General features: G+C 42.4%; 1 protein-coding gene across 1 annotated transcript; it reads left to right on the forward strand.

The window, feature by feature from the left end:
• Positions 1 to 2,417: 2,417 nt before the first annotated feature.
• On the forward strand, positions 2,418 to 10,783 carry LOC120061289 (vesicle-associated membrane protein-associated protein B-like). Its single transcript, XM_039010993.1, has 6 exons — positions 2,418 to 2,672; positions 6,870 to 7,022; positions 7,160 to 7,263; positions 7,573 to 7,653; positions 7,912 to 8,088; positions 8,358 to 10,783. The coding sequence occupies exons 1-6, from the start codon at positions 2,615 to 2,617 to the stop codon at positions 8,520 to 8,522; spliced, it is 738 nt and encodes a 245-aa protein (XP_038866921.1). The 5' UTR covers positions 2,418 to 2,614; the 3' UTR covers positions 8,523 to 10,783.
• Positions 10,784 to 17,466: the final 6,683 nt, after the last annotated feature.

The following is a 17,466-nucleotide window of genomic DNA, read 5'->3' on the forward strand; positions in this document are numbered from 1 at the left end:
AATATTAAGACACAGTGACCGTACATACATATCCTAACCAGAAACCATGGATTACTGGCAATATCCGCATCGAGCTAAAGGCTAGAGCTGCCGCTTTCAAAGAGCGGGACACTAATCCGGACGCTTATAAAAAATCCTGCAACGCCCTCAGACGAACCATCAAGCAGGCAAAGCGTCAATAAAGGATTAAGATTGAACCCTACTACACCGGCTCTGACGCTTGTCGGATGTGGCAGGGATTGAAAACTATTACGGACTTCAAAGGGAAACCCAGACCCGAGCTGTCCAGTGACGCGAGCCTACCAGACGAGCTAAATAACTTCTATGCTCACTTCGAGGCAAGCAACACTGAAGCATGCACGAAAGCACCAGCTGTTCCGGACGACTGTGTCATAACGCTCTCGGTAGCCAATGTGAGCAAGACCTTTAAACAGGTGAACATTCACAAAGCCGCGGGCCAGACGGATTACCAGGACGTGTACTCAAAGCATGCGCGGACCAACTGGCAAGTGTCTTCACTGACATTTTCAACCTCTCCCTGACTGAGTCTGTAATACCTACATGTTTCAAGTAGACCACCATAGTCCCTGTGCCTAAGGAAGCGAAGGTAACCTGCCTAAATGATTACCGTCGGTAGCCATGAAGTGCTTTGAAAGGCTGGTCAGGGCTCACATCAACAGTATCATCCCTGATACTCTAAACCCATTCCAATTTGCATACTGCCCCAACAGATCCACCGATGACGCAATCTCAATTGCACTCCACACTGCCCTTTCCCACCTGGACAAAAGAACACCTATGTGAGAATGCTGTTCATTGACTACAGCTCAGCGTTCAACACCATAGTGCCCAGAAAGCTCATCACTAAACTAAGGACCCTGGGACTAAACACAGCTGGATCCTGGACTTCCTGACGGGCCGCCCCCAGGTGCTAAGGGAAGGCAACAACACGTCTGCAAAGCTGATCCTCAACACTGGGGCCCCTCAGGGGTGCGTGCTTAGTCCCCTCCTGTACTAACTGTTCACCCACAACTGCGTGGCCAAACACGACTCCAACACCATCATTAAGTTTTCTGACGACACAACAGTGGTAGGCCTGATTACCGACAACGATGAGACAGTTTATAGGGGGAAGGTCAGAGACCTGGCAGTGTGGTGCAAGGACAATAACCTCTCCCTCGATGTGAGCAAGACAAATGAGCCGATCGTCCGGGGGTATCATCGGATGGGGCCACAGTGTCTCCTGACCCATCCTGTCTCAGCCTCCAGTATTTATGCTGCAGTAGTTTATGTGTCGGGGGGCTAGGGTCAGTTTGTTATATCTGGAGTACTTCTCCTGTCTTATCCGGTGTCCTGTGTGAATTTAAGTATGTTCTCTCTAATTCTCTCTTTCTCTCTTTCTTTCTCTCTCTCGGAGGACCTGAGCCCTAGGACCATGCCTCAGGACTACCTGGCATGATGACTCCTTGCTGTTCCCAGTCCACCTGGCTGTGCTGCTGCTCGTTTCAACTGTTCTGCCTGCGGCTATGAAACCCTGACCTGTCCCAGACCTGCTGTTTTCAACTCTCTAGAGACAGCAGGAGCGGTAGAGATACTCTTAATGATCGGCTATGAAAAGCCAACTGACATTTACTCCTGAGGTGCTGACTTGCTGCACCCTCGACAACTACTGTGATTATTATTATTTGACCATGCTGGTCATTTATGAACATTTGAACATCTTGGCCATGTTCTGTTATAATCTCCACCCGGCACAGCCAGAAGAGGACTGGCCACCCCCCATAGCCTGGTTCCTCTCTAGGTTTCTTCCTAGGTTTTGGCCTTTCTAGGGAGTTTTTCCTAGCCACTGTGCTTCTACACCTGCATTGCTTGCTGTTTGGGGTTTTAGGCTTGGTTTCTGTACAGCACTTTGAGATATCAGCTGATGTAAGAAGGGCTATATACATTTGATTTGATTTGATCGTGGACTACAGGAAAAGGCAGGCCGAACAGGCCCCCATTAACATCGACAGGGCTGTACCTGTATATAGCCTCGTTATTGTTATTGTGTTGCTTTTTATAATTTTTTACTTTAGTTTATTTGTTAAATATTTTCTAAACTCTTTCTTGAACTGCATTGTTGGTTAAGGGCTTGTAAGTAAGGTCTAGTAGACCTGTTGTATTCGGCGCATGTGACAAATAAAGTTTGATTTGACTTGATTCCTTAGCATCGTTAAATGCCTTTCTGAGCATCACACAGTGTGCCAATTAATAAGGATATCTGCTTGAAACAGCCTCTAAATGAAAATGACTTTACATTCTCAAATAGCTGCCAGATCAGAGGGTTTTTTCGGGTGCCCTGCAAAAATATAACAACTTTACAGAGATCTCTTTGCTGACATTCCACAGACCTGCCCCCTCCCACGACGTCACACGGAGCCTTTCCTTCCTGCTTGCTTGCTAGCTTAGCTTCAGCTGTTGGCACTTGGCTGTCCAACTGGTGCATTTGTGATCCTCCAGCTATCCCTTAACGAAATCGGGTCGTATTTAGGAGATTTTACAATAGTTATAGTAACAAAAGCTGCGACATATAGACCAGGTACTTATATCAGAACGGCTTTCGAACCTCTGGGACATGGCCAGACAAGAGCAAGTCCTCCAGCTTGAGCCACCACACGAACTGAAATTTAGAGGTAAGAGGGCAGGGCCGGGCAGTTTGGTCTGCAAGTATTTGACCATTGTTCCAAGCTAGCCAACGTCAATGCATTATCAGTAGTGTTGTTGATAACTAAACAATGGGTCTGCACACGGTGTATCATATTTGGTTTCTAGAGCGGTGACAAGCAAAGGGACATTGCATAGCAACATCTTCTACCTACCGATGCTAGCAGGCTAATGGCTAGTTGTCATTTTCTTCAGTGGCTACCTAGCTATCTTAGCCTGCAATGAAAAGCCAGGCCCTGGTAATTTCCTCAATCAATGTTAGTTGCATGTTATTCAGTTACTATCATAATCACGATCTCCCTTACTTGCGAGTCAGTTTTTGCCACCATAAATTAAGATATTTCTGCTATAGTTACTAGCTAGCTAAATTAAGTATAATTAATTCATTTATAGTACTTTCTGAGGTCAGGGCGACACTAGGGAAAATCCCATTTCACAATTACCTTTATGGATACATATAAGTTTCTCAATCCATTCGTGGGGCACATATTTGTTTTAGCCCTGACCACACATGAACAAGCCCTTGATTAGTTGAATCAGCCCTTGATTGGTGTTATTGTTGGCCTGAAACTGTGCACCTCCTAGGGGAGCCCCAGGAATTGATTGAGAAATACTGCAGTAGAAAAGTGACTGTTGACAATTGTCAGGCGCAGGATCAGTGAGTTTTAGCAGAATTGTAAGGTCCTGAGTAGGACCATCTTACCGCTTGTAATGGAGTTATTGAACAGGCTATAATTGATGAATGGATTTGAGAATTATATTAGGGCTGTCCCAGACTAAAAATAAAATTGGTTGACCGAGTCATCAGGTTCTTTCGACCAATCGATTGGTTGACATGTTTAAACGTGTATTTTTTCCATATATAGACACATCTTTTGTGTTTTAATCAAATCAACTATATGCACTGAGCTTGTCTGATGCTTTAAGCGCTATGTTTGATTAAATATTAAGACACACAAATAACTAGAGGGAGTCCGCCCGGGGAGTCCGACTGCAATTGATTTGATTGTGCCGGGCCGGGCCGGGCTCAGACTTGCTGCACTGTATAATTTTTGTTTTTACAGCGAGTGACTGTGTGACTAGCACCGGTTGTCTCTCCCTCCTCCCTGCTGCAGCGAAGACTACAGAACATCAACAGTATTTATCACGCTGTCCGTGTTGTTGAAGCTGCAGCATGATTACAGACATTTCTCACTGAAAAGTTTTGTTACCGAAATCCCTCATTTGTTTAGGAAAAACATTCCCTATTCCCTCAACCCTTGGCCTTGCTCTCTTTACGTGACACATATGCATCGCATGAATGTGACCAATCGGTCCTGACCTATAGCATATCATAATTACATCAATAAATTGGTTTTAACAAACTCTGAACACCGTAACACGTGACAGCAAAATGGATGCAGAGGACATGACAAATAAACTCGAAACTGGGGAATGTTCACTGGTTGCTCAGGAGGTAAAGGGGAATTCAGATGTGTGGAATACATTTGAGTAGTTGTGGAAAATACTGGAGATCAAGAAAAAGAAGGTAAGGAGCAAGTTCTGCGCTCATATTATGTGTGCCAAACAGGTGCTTTTATATTACTATATACATGTTCTGACCGTTTGTAACAATAGAAACAACACTAAATAAATGTAAAGGGTACCAGAGAATCTGTTGTAACCTTTTCTTTTTCTTAAAAAAAAAAAATAAAGCCTTTATTACAACAATGACTCAAAACAGTCGCATGCATTCATGAATGCAATTGCCAAAATGGAACGGTTTATTTATTGTTTACGCTATTTATTCAAGGTCGATTTTGTTATTTTAAACCTAAAATGCTTGATTGCATTTCAAATTATGAATGACTCGTATGCTGTGTGATGACATGAACGATTAATTGATTGATATAGTAGCCAATATAAGTATTGAAATATAGGCCTAAGCAAGTTACGGTGTTAAGACTTAACAGGATGTGCTCTTAGGCCTACAGCTCGATGGTGGTTACACAAGGCAACTAAGCCTACTAATGATAATGACGTTACTTATTATAATGATGATGATAATAATTACAATAAGAAGATCAAGAAAAAGTTTAGTTATTATAAATATACATTTTCTGGCAATTTGGAACCGTGTTAAACAACACTAAATACATTACAAGTAATAACAGAGAGGATGTTCTAACGAGAAAAAGTGTACAACTTTTATTACAGCAAAGCGAAGATTAAAAACAGCCGAATTTGTGAAATTGCTTATCTGACATGTGTTGCGTGAGGCTTGGTGCTCACGGAATCAGTAGGCTATTAAACAAACACTCAAACATGCAACACAACCGAAATCAATCTTATTTCTGTAGATACTTTTGGTCATGTAGTGTATGTGGACACCTGCTCGTTGAACAGCTCATTCCAAAATCATGGGCATTAATATGTCCTCCCTTTGCTGCTATAACAGTCTCCACTCTTCTGGGAAGGCTTTCCACTAGATGTTGGAACATTGCTGCGAGGACTTGCTTCCATTCAGCCACAAGAGAGTTAGTGAGGTCGGGCACTGATGTTGGGCGATTAGGCTTGACTCGCAGTTGGTGTTCCAGTTCATCCCAAAGGCGTTCACTGGGGTTGAGGTCAGGGCTCTGTGCAGGCCAGTCAAGTTCTTCCACACCGATCTCGACAAACCATTTCTATATGGACCTCGCTTTGTGCACGGGGGCGTTGTCATGCTGAAACATGAAAGGGCCTTCCCCAAACTGTTGCCACAAAGTTGGAAGCACAGAATCGTCTAGAATATCATTGTATGCTGTAGCGTTAAGATTTCCCTTCACTAGAACTAAGTCGCCTAGCCAAAACCATGAAAAACAACCCCAGACCATTATTCCTCCTTCACCAAACTTTACAGTTGGCACCATGCATTGGGGCAGGTTAGGTTTTCCTAGCATCCGCCAAACCCAGATTCGTTCGTCGGACTACCAGAAGTGAAGTGTGATTCATCACTCTAGAGAATGCGTTTCCACTGCTCCAGAGTCCAATGGCTTTACACCAGTCCAGCCAACGCTTGGCATTGAGCATGGTGATTTTAGGCTTGTGTGCGGCTACTCGGCCATGGAAACCCATTTCATGAAGCTCCCGACGAACAGTTCTTGTGCTGACGTTGCTTCCAGAGGCAGTTTGGAACTTGGTATTGAATGTGCACCTCTACGCAGACAACACCATTCTGTATACTTCTGGCCCTTCTTTGGACGCTGTGCTAACAAACCTCCAGACAAGCTTCAACGCCATACAACTCTCCTTTCGTGGCCTCCAACTGCTCTTAAATGCAAGTAAAACTAAATGCATGCTCGCTGGTCAGCGATCGGTTGGTCACCCCCAAAGCCAACTCCTCCTCCTGGTCACCCCCAAAGCCAACTCCCCCTTTGACCGCCTTTCCTTCCAGTTCTATGCTGCCAATGACTGGAACGAATTGCAAAAATCATTGAAGTTGGAGACTCATATCTCCCTCACTAACTTTAAGCATCAGCTGTCAGAGCAGCTCTACAGCAGCTTAGAGCTCTTCAGTAAGGCCATTCTGTCAATGTTTGTCTATGGAGATCGCATGGCTGTGTGCTCAATTTTATACACCTGTCAGCAATGGGTGTGGCTGAAATAGCCAAATCCACTAATTTGAAGAGGTGTCCAGATACTTTTTTTTTTTCCAGTGAAGGGAAATCTTAATGCAACAGCATACAATGACATTCTAGATTATTCTTAGCTTCCAACTTTGTGGGAACAGTTTGGAGAAGGCCCTTTCCTGTTTCTGCATGACAATGCCCCCGTGCACAAAGCGAGGTCCATACAGAAATGGTTTGTCAAGATCAGTGTGAAAGAACTTGACTGGCCTACACAGACCCCTGACCTTAACCCCATCAAACACCTTTGGGATGAATTGGAACGCCGACTGCAGTCCAGGCCTAATCGCCCAACATCAGTTTTGACCTCACCAATACTCTTGTGGCTGAATGGAAGCAAGTCCTCGCAGTAATGTCCCAACATCTAGTGGAAAGCATTCCCTGAAGAGTGGAGGCTGTTATAGCAGCAAAGGGGGGACTAACTCCATATTAATGCCCATGAGTTTGATGTTCAACGAGCAGGTGTTCACATACTTTTGGTCATGTAGTGTATCTGTTGTCTATTCTCTCCATCTTTTCCAGGTCCATTTACAGATGTCGTCACGGCCACCCTGAAGCTAGGCAACCCAACAGATAGAAATGTGTGTTTTAAAGTGAAGACGACAGCGCCTCGTCGATACTGTGTCCGTCCAAACAGTGGCATCATTGACGCAGGCACTTCCATCAATGTATCTGGTTGGTATCTTTTAGTTTGATTTATAGATGATCGTAGCTGAATAATCTCAGGAACGAATAGTATGTCGAGCTGGTCAACGGAAGGTAACTTTTTGCTAAGAGTTTGCTTGATGCAATTTGTCTGCTTTGTTTTGCAGTTATGCTACAGCCTTTCGACTATGATCCCAATGAAAAGAGCAAACACAAATTCATGGTGCAGTCCATGCTTGCTCCATATGACATGACTGACATGGAAGGGGTGGTAAGTGTCCAAATGGAATGTGATTAATCTGAATGTCACTAATTATGATCTGATGATCACAGTAAGTTTATTCAATCTGCATTTCTAGTTCTGTCTTACTGTCTCAAGCATCTACTTGTTTATGCGTTGCAAGTGGGACAAATGTGCTGTCAGGATATGCTTCTCTTATGAGTGTCATGGAGTCCCTATTTGGGTGTGGTCATCTTGGTGTTGCCTTATTATTCAGTTTTCTTTCTGCCCTCTTCTTCTTTTTCTCTCTCTTTCTCTCTGTCATTCTTTCTATCATTCTATCCTCCTTCTGGCCGACAGTGGAAAGAGGCAAAGCCAGAGGAGCTGATGGACTCCAAGTTGAGATGTGCATTTGAGCTCCCACTAGAGAATGACAAAACTGTAAGTGTCTCCTACATCTTATCATATTACTACATACAATTGCATGTTTTTTGTTGTTGTTGACATTACTTCCCTCATAGATTTCACCGTACAGTGTAAGATTAATTCCATTCACAAATAGATCCTGAATGATTCGATCATGTACACTCCATTGCATCTCTGAAACAGCCGTTGCCATGTTTTGTTTTTTATTTTGTGCTTCTCATCCCCATTCTGTTATTCATCTGCATGTTTCTGTGTCTCCACTCCTTTCCACAGCATGACAGTGAAAGCAACAAAAATGTGTCCTCTACCCCCATAAAGTCAGAACTCTCCTCACTCCCTAAGTCTGCCAGCTCCTCCCTGGATGACGGCGAGGTGAAGAAGATCATGGAGGAGTGCAAGAGGCTGCAGATGGAGGTCCAGAGGCTACGGGAAGAGAACAAACAGATCAGGGTGAGACTCAAATGTCCCTAGAACCCACAACAGTCAGATCTGTTCGACACAATGCATTTTATTTGCTCCATCTGTAACAATGCAGACTTACTTAATAGGCCTCGTTTAATATATAACAGCTGTTTTTGAGCAATAACAGTGAAAAGCAGTTACTGATCTCAAATCAGTCAATTACCCATCTCAAATATGAGGCCTATTAAGTAAGTCTGCATTGTTACAGATGGAGCAAATAACTGACATTTGGCCTGTGACTCCTTCCTTCTACCCAGGAGGAGGATGGTCTGCGGAAGAGGAAGGTCACGTCCATGGCGTCCTCCCCCCACTCATCTTCCTCACAGGCCATGATAAGGGAGGAGGGCCTGAGTACCCGCGTGCTGGCGCTCTGCGTGCTGTTCTTCGTCATCGGTGTCATCATTGGGAAATTGGCCCTGTAGTTATAGCCAGCGGCAGCATGCTCGGGGGACCGAAAAAAAACAACAACAATGGGATGTGTACTTGTTTTTTGCATAATGCAATATCACATGGGTTTATTTGAGTTGTGAAATTATTTAACATAAAAAAGCAAAGGTAATCTAGTGAAATAATGAAAAGAACCGGTCACGAGTCGTCTTGCCTTTTAATCACTGTATTTTCCATCCCTCCATCCCTACTTGCACAGATACAATACAAATCATTGTGTGGGGATTGGGGAAATTGCAACGTTGTGTTCTATAAGTATCAATGATGGCATTGTGTGAATGTTTTAATCACTGCTTTTTTAAGGCAAGGAGACCGTGCATTGTGTGAGTCGAGAGGCTGCCGGTGAATTTTAGCATGAAGGGGGGTAATTATGTAAATCCTGTCATCCAACTGATTCCTGTATGAAACATAAAATGGATTTGGGGGGGGTAACTGAAAAATAAAATGTTAACCATAATTTTGTCCACGACAGACCCTGTCCAATGCAGTAGGTTGCTTTTTATTTTTATAATCTATTAGATTAAAAACACATTTCGATCACAGAATATGTACTGTCTCATAGTGCTGCAGTGAGTTAGGTCTACACATTTTAGTGTGTAATTTAGTGACAGTCTCTGAGGTGAAGGCACAGAATTGGTGACTTGTCATTTGGTCAAAGGCCCAGCCTGTGAAGGATGTCTTCAGGATCAGTATGTGGGTGGTGCCTTTTGCATCTCTTTGATATTTTAAGTAGAAATTTTGCACCAATATTGAATTTTAAAAGCCTGTTATATTAAATTAAGTGCCCTTTAACATAGACCACATTAATTCAATAAATCTTTTATTCCCCCATGAATAAAGGCTTGCTAAATTGCCCAAATTCTGAATTTTGACATATCCCTCCATCAACGCTGTCACTTCTATAAAGATTTTAACGCACTTAGGCCTAGATTCAATTCGATCAAGCGTTAACAGGCAATAGCCGAGACCCGCATTTCTGATGTTTTGGCGGTAACCGAGGTGTAACTGTTGAAGCTGCTCTTCTGATCGTTAAGAAGCAACAACTGCCAAATTCTCTAAAAGGACGTTGGAGGCGGCTTATGGTAGAGAAATTAACAAATTCTATGGCAACAGCTCTGGTGGACATTCCTGCAGTCAGCATGCCAATTACACACTCGCGTTAGAAGTTCAGAATGAGAAAGTGTAGACTATAGGCTGAAGAAGCGGGACACTTTTTTTCATATCCGTGTTCTGTAACCTATTTCAACATCTAGCCAACATATTAGCTCAACACGTGATACATTCCTGAAATCCTCAAGATGTTCCCTAATCACCCAAAAAACAAAACTAATTAATTAATATACACAGGAGGCATGACATTTGTGTACACTGAGTCAAAACCATATTTTCAGTTTGCATTTGGTAGACTGAGACAGCAGGTTAGATAAACTGGGACACCATTATTATAGTCCTAATTGTACCCCAATGACAATTCAAGTACATTTTGTGTGATTAGGAAACATCTGAGGACTTCAGAAATGCATCATCTGTTGGGCTAATATGTTGAACAAATGTCTGAAGCAGTTACAGAAGATGTAAATGCAAAAAGTGTCCCACTTTTTCTGAAAACACTCAAATAACAGTACAATATATTTTTTTACAGAATATAGTACTACAAGAACCAGAACCTTGCCTAACCTACGTACAGGGGTTCCCTAATGTAAACTGGATCCCTTTCCTCTATTGGAATAGCTTATAAGACTGTCCCACTTTAGCTACTCCATGCTGTCCTACTTTAGCTAGCTATAGTTGGTAAAGCAGGACAACTAAAAACATGACTGAATTACAAAATTGAAACATAATATTGGCAATTTAAAAAAATGTATTTTGATGCATCAGTACATAGTATGCTCATTTACATTAGAATTTGGCACTGCCTTATTTCTGGCAGTTTTAGAACCTTAACATCAAAACAGAAAAAATGATCACAACAGCAGGAAGTGAAGTGCCACACAGGAAGTGGGCCAAGAGAGAGTTTCTCCCACAGAGAGATAGGGAAAGAGAGGCTCAGATGACATCATGTAGCTGATTTTACCATGTGCTTTGCAGGGTGAGCTTGTTTGAAGCTTGCTCTTCCCGCCTCTATGATATCACATCAATGAAGTGATGTGATTTTGATCATGTGGTTTCTCTGCAAGGGCTTAGTAACAATAGTTTTGATTTGCTCTTGTCAGACCAATAAATAAACATGTCAGGATTATGCTGTCCCAGTTTATATGACGTCCTACTCTTTTTGAATTCACCCTATAGAAATAATGTCACTCAAATTGAAAATCATAAAATGAAATGAGGATTTCTATCAGCCTAATGGAGGTGAGATTACATCTCACATTCCAGTGTTTGAGCTTGTAAACAAGGCTGCAATGGATTTCTCTTAATGCTACTCTATGCAGCCAATGGCAATGTCCACTTTAGATAATGCCGGGAGCTGCTTGTTGATTTGACAGCTCTAATGGGACTTCCTAAAAACACACCATTTCGATACATCTACAACCGGAAGTAACTTTTCGTTGCAGATCAGGAGAGCATTTCGCTAACCTTAACCCTTTTCCTAACCTTAACCTAATTATCCTAACCTGCTATGCTAATTCTCCTAACTTGTTGCGTAAATTCTAACCTGCTATGAAAAAGTAACTTCCGGTCATAGATGTATCGAAGTGCCATGTTTTAGGGAATATCCAGTTCCACCCCCGACATGCCAAAACAACCGCTATGCGGATGTCGGCTAAAGCGGATCTGATTGAATTGAGCCCTTAATCCCAAAATGTCTCCAAGTTTCACCATAATTGCAAAGGCTAGTTATTTTGTTGCTTTGACAGTCATTTCTGAAGATGATTTATTTCATGTGATTAGTGATTTATTTACGACTGTCCCTCATTCAAGGTCAACCCTGTTATGTGAACTAAACTCTCGTTTTAATATGGTGAAGCCATTACTTTTTTAAAATATATATTTTTAAAGGAACATTAAACATCTAATAGTCAAATCCTAGAGTAAAATCAAGTGAGCTGGTTCTATTCTTTTTGGCCATTTTCTGGTGTTTTGTGGTAAATTGTTTATAATGCATTTAATGTAAAAAATGTTTTTTATAGAAACTGAAATCGAAAACAATTATATTTTTTTGAACCGACCTCACAAAGCACTTGCTCAGCACTATGGACAACTGAGCGGGTGGAGCATAACATGTTCACCCTGTTAAAGGCTTTGTATGGTCAATCTGGATCTGCAGTGGCTGTACAGCATTTACTGTGATACAGCCTCTGCAGAAAACAGAGCAAATATACTTTTTGTCCTTTGCGTAGCAAAGCTATTGTGAAGGAAGTTGTCAAGGAAGTTTGTGTTTATATAGGACCTCCCACCCCACCCCAACCTACCATCAACCAATAATGTCAAAAAATTTGAGAGGCACATAGTGAGGAGCTTGATTTGGCCTCTGCATGCCTCCGGAGGCTCCGCATCTTAACCTCCATACGAATCATCATACCACATTTTCAGATCAAGCATATTTTGGCTTTAATCCATACATAGATTAAGGTGACCACATGTCCCGGATTGTGCGGGACAGTCCCACATTTTATACCTTTCTCCCACAAGGAAACAATCATGTCCCGCACAATCTGGGACATGTGGTCACCCTAATCTAAACACCACTAATCTTGAAAAAAGGTTGATTTGTCCTGTATTTCAGTCAGACATTCTAACCTGTCTCTTGCAGTCACGTTGCGCTAATTAAAATATACAATATATATACAAATAATGTGGACACCCCTTCAAATTAGTCGATTAGACAATTTCAGCCATTGCCCTTGCTGATGTGCATAAAATCGATCACATAGCCATGCAATCTTTTTTTCATGGTTTGGGCTAGACCACTTAGTTCCAGTGAAGGGAAATCTTAAAGCTACAGTGTAACGGATGTGAAATGGCTAGCTAGTTAGCGGTGGTGCGCGCCAATAGCGTTTCAATCGGTTACGTCACTCGCTTTGAGGCCTTGAAGTAGTGGTTCCCCTTGCTCTGCAAGGGCCGCGGCCTTTGTGGAGCGATGGGTAACGATGCTTCGTGGGTGTCAGTTGTTGATGTGTGCAGAGGGTCCCTGGTTCGCGCCCGTGTTGGGGCGAGGGGACGGTCTAAAGTTATACTGTTACATTGATGCTGCTGACCCGGATCACTGGTTGCTGCGGAAAAGGAGGAGGTCGAGAGGGGGGTCAGTGTAACGGATGTGAAATGGCTAGCTAGTTAGCGGTGGTGCGCGCTAATAGTGTTTCAATCGGTTACGTCACTCGCTTTGAGGCCTTGAAGTAGTGGTTCCCCTTGCTCTGCAAGGGCCGCGGCTTTTGTGGAGCGATGGGTAACGATGCTTCGTGGGTGACTGTTGTTGATGTGTGCAGAGGGTCCCTGGTTCGCGCCCGGGTCGGGGCGAGGGGACATACTAAAGTTATACTGTTACAACAGCATAAAATTATATTCTAGACGATTCTATGCTTCCAACTTTGTGGCAACAGCATGACAATGCCCCCGTGCACAAAGCGAGGTCCATAAAGAAATGGTTTGTCGAGATCGGTGTGGAAGAACTTGACTGGCCTGCACAGAGCCTTGACCTCAACCCCATCGAACAATTTTGGGATGAGCCAGGCCTAATCGCCCAACATCAGTGCCCAACCTCACTAATTCTCTTGTGGCTGAATGGAAGCAAGTCCCTGCAGCAGTTATCCAATATCTAGTGGAAAGCCTTCCCAGAAGAGTGGAGGCTGTTGTAGCACATAAGGAGGGGGGGGAGGCAACTCCATTTTAATGGCTATGATGTTGGATGCGATGTTTGACGAGCAGGTGTACACATACCTTTGGTAATGTAATGTATATAGCCTATTAAAATGATGTGGTACTGGTGATGTTAAACACTTCTCCAATCGTTGTTTAGATCTGATATTATGCGCAGCGCAAGACCAGACGTTGGCCAACGTCATAGGCCTATCATCAACCAACCACATTTTTACAATCCCTTTCGGGCTAAATTCCAAATAAACTCGGAGAGGACAGTTCGGTCTGACTACAAAAGTAAGTAAATAGTCGTATTAGACTGAAAGATATAAGGTGATTTCGCCAAACTTATGAGGCTCTCCATGCACATTAGTTGCTCATGCATCATATTATTTGCTGCTACTTCATTCAATCCCGTTTTAAAAGTCACCCTTCCTAACTGTTTTACATTCCCTGAGACCAGCCAGAAAGGTTTCCTTTTGGGCAAGAAAAAATAATAGGTTAGGTGTGCTTAAAGCCAATTTATGCTTGATCTGAAAATGTGGTCAGAAGCGCTGTATGGATGGTGTGATGCAATTTCGTGCCCTCTGGAGGCACGCAGAGGCCAAATTGAGCTCTGTACGGCATCGCTGTGCGCCTCTCAAATGTTGTAACAATGTGGAGGGCTCGGTATAGCTCCACATTGACATGATTGGTTGACAGTAGGTGAGGGCGGGAGGTCCTGCATAAACATAAACTCACTTCCTTGACAACTTCCTTCACAACAGCTCTAAGCTGCTTGGCAAAGCACAAAAAGTATGAATTCCCTGATGATATTTGAGTGATAGGCTGTTTTAAAACTTTAAAACTTTAAAATTTTTCCTGGCACCACTATTTTCCTGGCGCCAGGGCCCTCACCTCCCTGTAGGCTGTCTCGTCATTGTTGGTAATCAGGCCTTCTACTGTTGTGTTGGAGGCGTGCGTGGCCATGCAGTCATGGGTGAACAGGGAGTACAGGAGGGGGCTGAGCACGCACCCTTGTGGGGCCCCTGTGTTGAGGATCAGCGCAGTGGAGGTGTGCACTGCAGTGTGCAGTGCGATAGCTTTTGCATCGTCTGTGGATCTATTGGGGCGGTATGCAAATTGAAGTGGGTCTAGGATGTCAGGTAAGGTGGAGGTGATATGATCCTTAACTAGCCTCTCAAAGCACTTCATGATGACAGAAGTGAGTGCTACGGGGCGATATTAATTTAGTTCAGTTACCTTTGCTTTCTTGGGTACAGGAACGATGGTGGACATCTTGAAGCAAGTGGCGACAGCAAACTGGGATAGGGAGAGATTGAATATGTCCGTAAACACTCGAGCCAGCTGGTCTGCGCATGCTTTGAGGACGCAGCTAGGGATGCCGTCTGGGCCGGCAGCCTTGTGAGGGTTAACTTCCTTCACAACAGCTCTGCTCTGCTCCACGAAGTGCAAGACGTATGAATGCCCTGACTTCTGCGGAGTCCCCATTGCAGTAAATGCTGTAAGGCCATTGCAGATGTTGGTTTGACCATGCAGAGCCTTTTATGTCAACCCCATATTTTGCTGCGTTCTTGTGCTAGCTGAAACTAGGAAACTATAAATTTACAACTTACTAACTGGTTGAACGCTACAAGTGTTTAACTACAACCAGTTAGCAAGTCAGACATTTCCAAGTTTCCTAGTTCCTACTAGCACGTAAATGTGGCATACATTTGGCAATTAATAGCCACTTACTATAGTAATAGTAAGTAGTACTTTTACTTAACTTTTACTTAAGTTTAACATAGGCTCTTTATGACAGAATGTAAAAAAATTACACATCTCAAAAGGCACCGATTTGGTCGAACGACTAATGACTGAAAGGAACAACCCATTAAATGGGAGAGAGAAACAGTGATACAGCATAGGCCTATAGAGCCCCACATTAGAGGTGTCATAATACCCATAAAACCTAGCGGTCAAACAGGGAAATAATTCCAGTCGTTTCGCACCATTCATTTTTCCCATAGGGGTTTTTAGAAACTTTAAATAAGGGCTGTGTTTTGTGTAGGCTTACCCTGGTGTGATGTTTTGATAACCATGTAAATCTCTCTCGTACAAGGTGACTTATCAATATATTAGGCTTTATTTACACAGATTCACACAGATTCTAAAATGCTAATTGGCATCCTAGTAGACTACATATCCCTCCAAGCTCCTGCACGTCATCTCTAGCTGACACCTTTGCTAGCAGGCACATTTAAAGAAATGTATCCAATTTATGAATTACTACATTTAGCTAACATTAGATAATTAATCCAGAGATTCTTACCTTTGCCTCGATTTGGCAGTCTCGTCCGGATCATCATGGCATTTGTAGTTCTTTATGATAGCCACATTAGCAGCTAACTAACGTTTCATTTGTTGGCGTTAAATACATGCGAATATATTGATAAAAGTCAACTGTTCTGAGAGAGATTTACATGGTTATCAAAAAAGTCTATATGAAACAAGCCCTCATTTTAAGTGTTTCTAAAATCCCCTATAGGAAAAAGTTATGCTGGAAAAACGGTTGGAACCATTCCATTTGACCGCTAGGTTTTATGGGTATTATGACTCATACTGTGGTTCTCTATCCAGATGACAGCAAATTATTTTAGCTCAAGTGAATCCTGGAAGTGATTTAAGTCATATCAGCTGAATGCAGGGGAGTTAAGAGAAATATGCGATAACACTTAATTTTAAGGGGTTCTTACAAATATGCAACATACATTTTTTATGTACAGTACACGAAAATATAAGGATAGGTTTGGACTCATTATGTTGCATTGATAGTAGGCTACTTTGTGTCCTAGTGCTTTGCTTTAGTTGCTTGCTTTTGAGTATCATCTGGGCATACTTGTTGAAATTTTGATAAGATGTATTCAAATCAAGTTCTCCCATATACAGTGCATTCGGAAAGTATTCAGACCCCTTGACTTTTTCCACATTTTGTTACGTTACAGCCTTATTCTAAAATTGATTAAATAGTTAGTTTCCCCCCCTCATTAATCTAGACACAATACCCTATAATGACAAAGCAAAAACAGGTTTTTAGAAATATAAAAAATAAAAAAATGAAATATTAAATTTACATACACTACCAGTCAAAAGTTTTAGAACATCTACTCATTCAAGGGTTTTCTTTATTTTGACTATTTTCACATTGTAGAATAATAGTGAAGACATCAAAACTATGAAATAACACACATGTAGTAACCGAAAAAGTGTTACACAAATCCTTTCTTCAAATAGCCACCCTTTGCCTTGATGCACACTCTTGGCATTCTCTCAACCAGCTTCATGAGGTAGTCACTTGGAATGCATTTCAATTAACAGGTGTGCCTTGTTAAAAGTTAATTTGTGGAATTTCTTTCCTTCTTAAAGCGTTTGACCCAATCAGTTGTGTTGTGACAAGGTAGGGGTGGTATACAGAAGATAGCCCTATTTGATAAAAGTCCATATTATGGCGAGAACAGCTCAAATAAGCAAAGAGAAACAACAGTCCATCATTACTCTAAGACATGAAGGTCAGACAATCTGGAATATTTCAAGAACTTTGAAAGTTTCTTCAAGTGCAGTCGCAAAAACCATCAAGCGCTATGATGAAACTGGCTCTCATGAGGACCGCCACAGGAATGGAAGACCCAGAGTTACCTTGGCTGCAGAGGATAAGTTCATTAGACTTACCAGCCTCATAAATTGCAGCCAAAATAAATGCTTCACAGAGTTCAAGTAACAGACACATCTCAACATCAACTGTTCAGAGGAGACTGTGTGAATCAGGCCTTAATGGTCAAATTGCTGCAAAGAAACCACTATTAAAAGGACACCAATAATAAGGAGAGACTTGCTTGGACCAAGAAACACGAACAATGGACATTATTAGACCGGTGGAAATTTGTCCTTTGGTCTGATGTCCAAATTGGAGATTTTTGGTTCCAACCGTCGTGTCTTCGTGAGACACGGTGTGGGTGAACAGATGATCTCTGTATATGTATTTCCCACCGTAAAGCATGGAGTAGGAGGTGTTAAGGTATAGGGGTGCTTTGTTGGTGACACTGTCTGTGATTTATTTGGAATTCAAGACACACTTAACCA

This window comes from Salvelinus namaycush, chromosome 16, assembly GCF_016432855.1.
Source record: "Salvelinus namaycush isolate Seneca chromosome 16, SaNama_1.0, whole genome shotgun sequence".
NCBI classification, from domain to species: domain Eukaryota; kingdom Metazoa; phylum Chordata; class Actinopteri; order Salmoniformes; family Salmonidae; genus Salvelinus; species Salvelinus namaycush.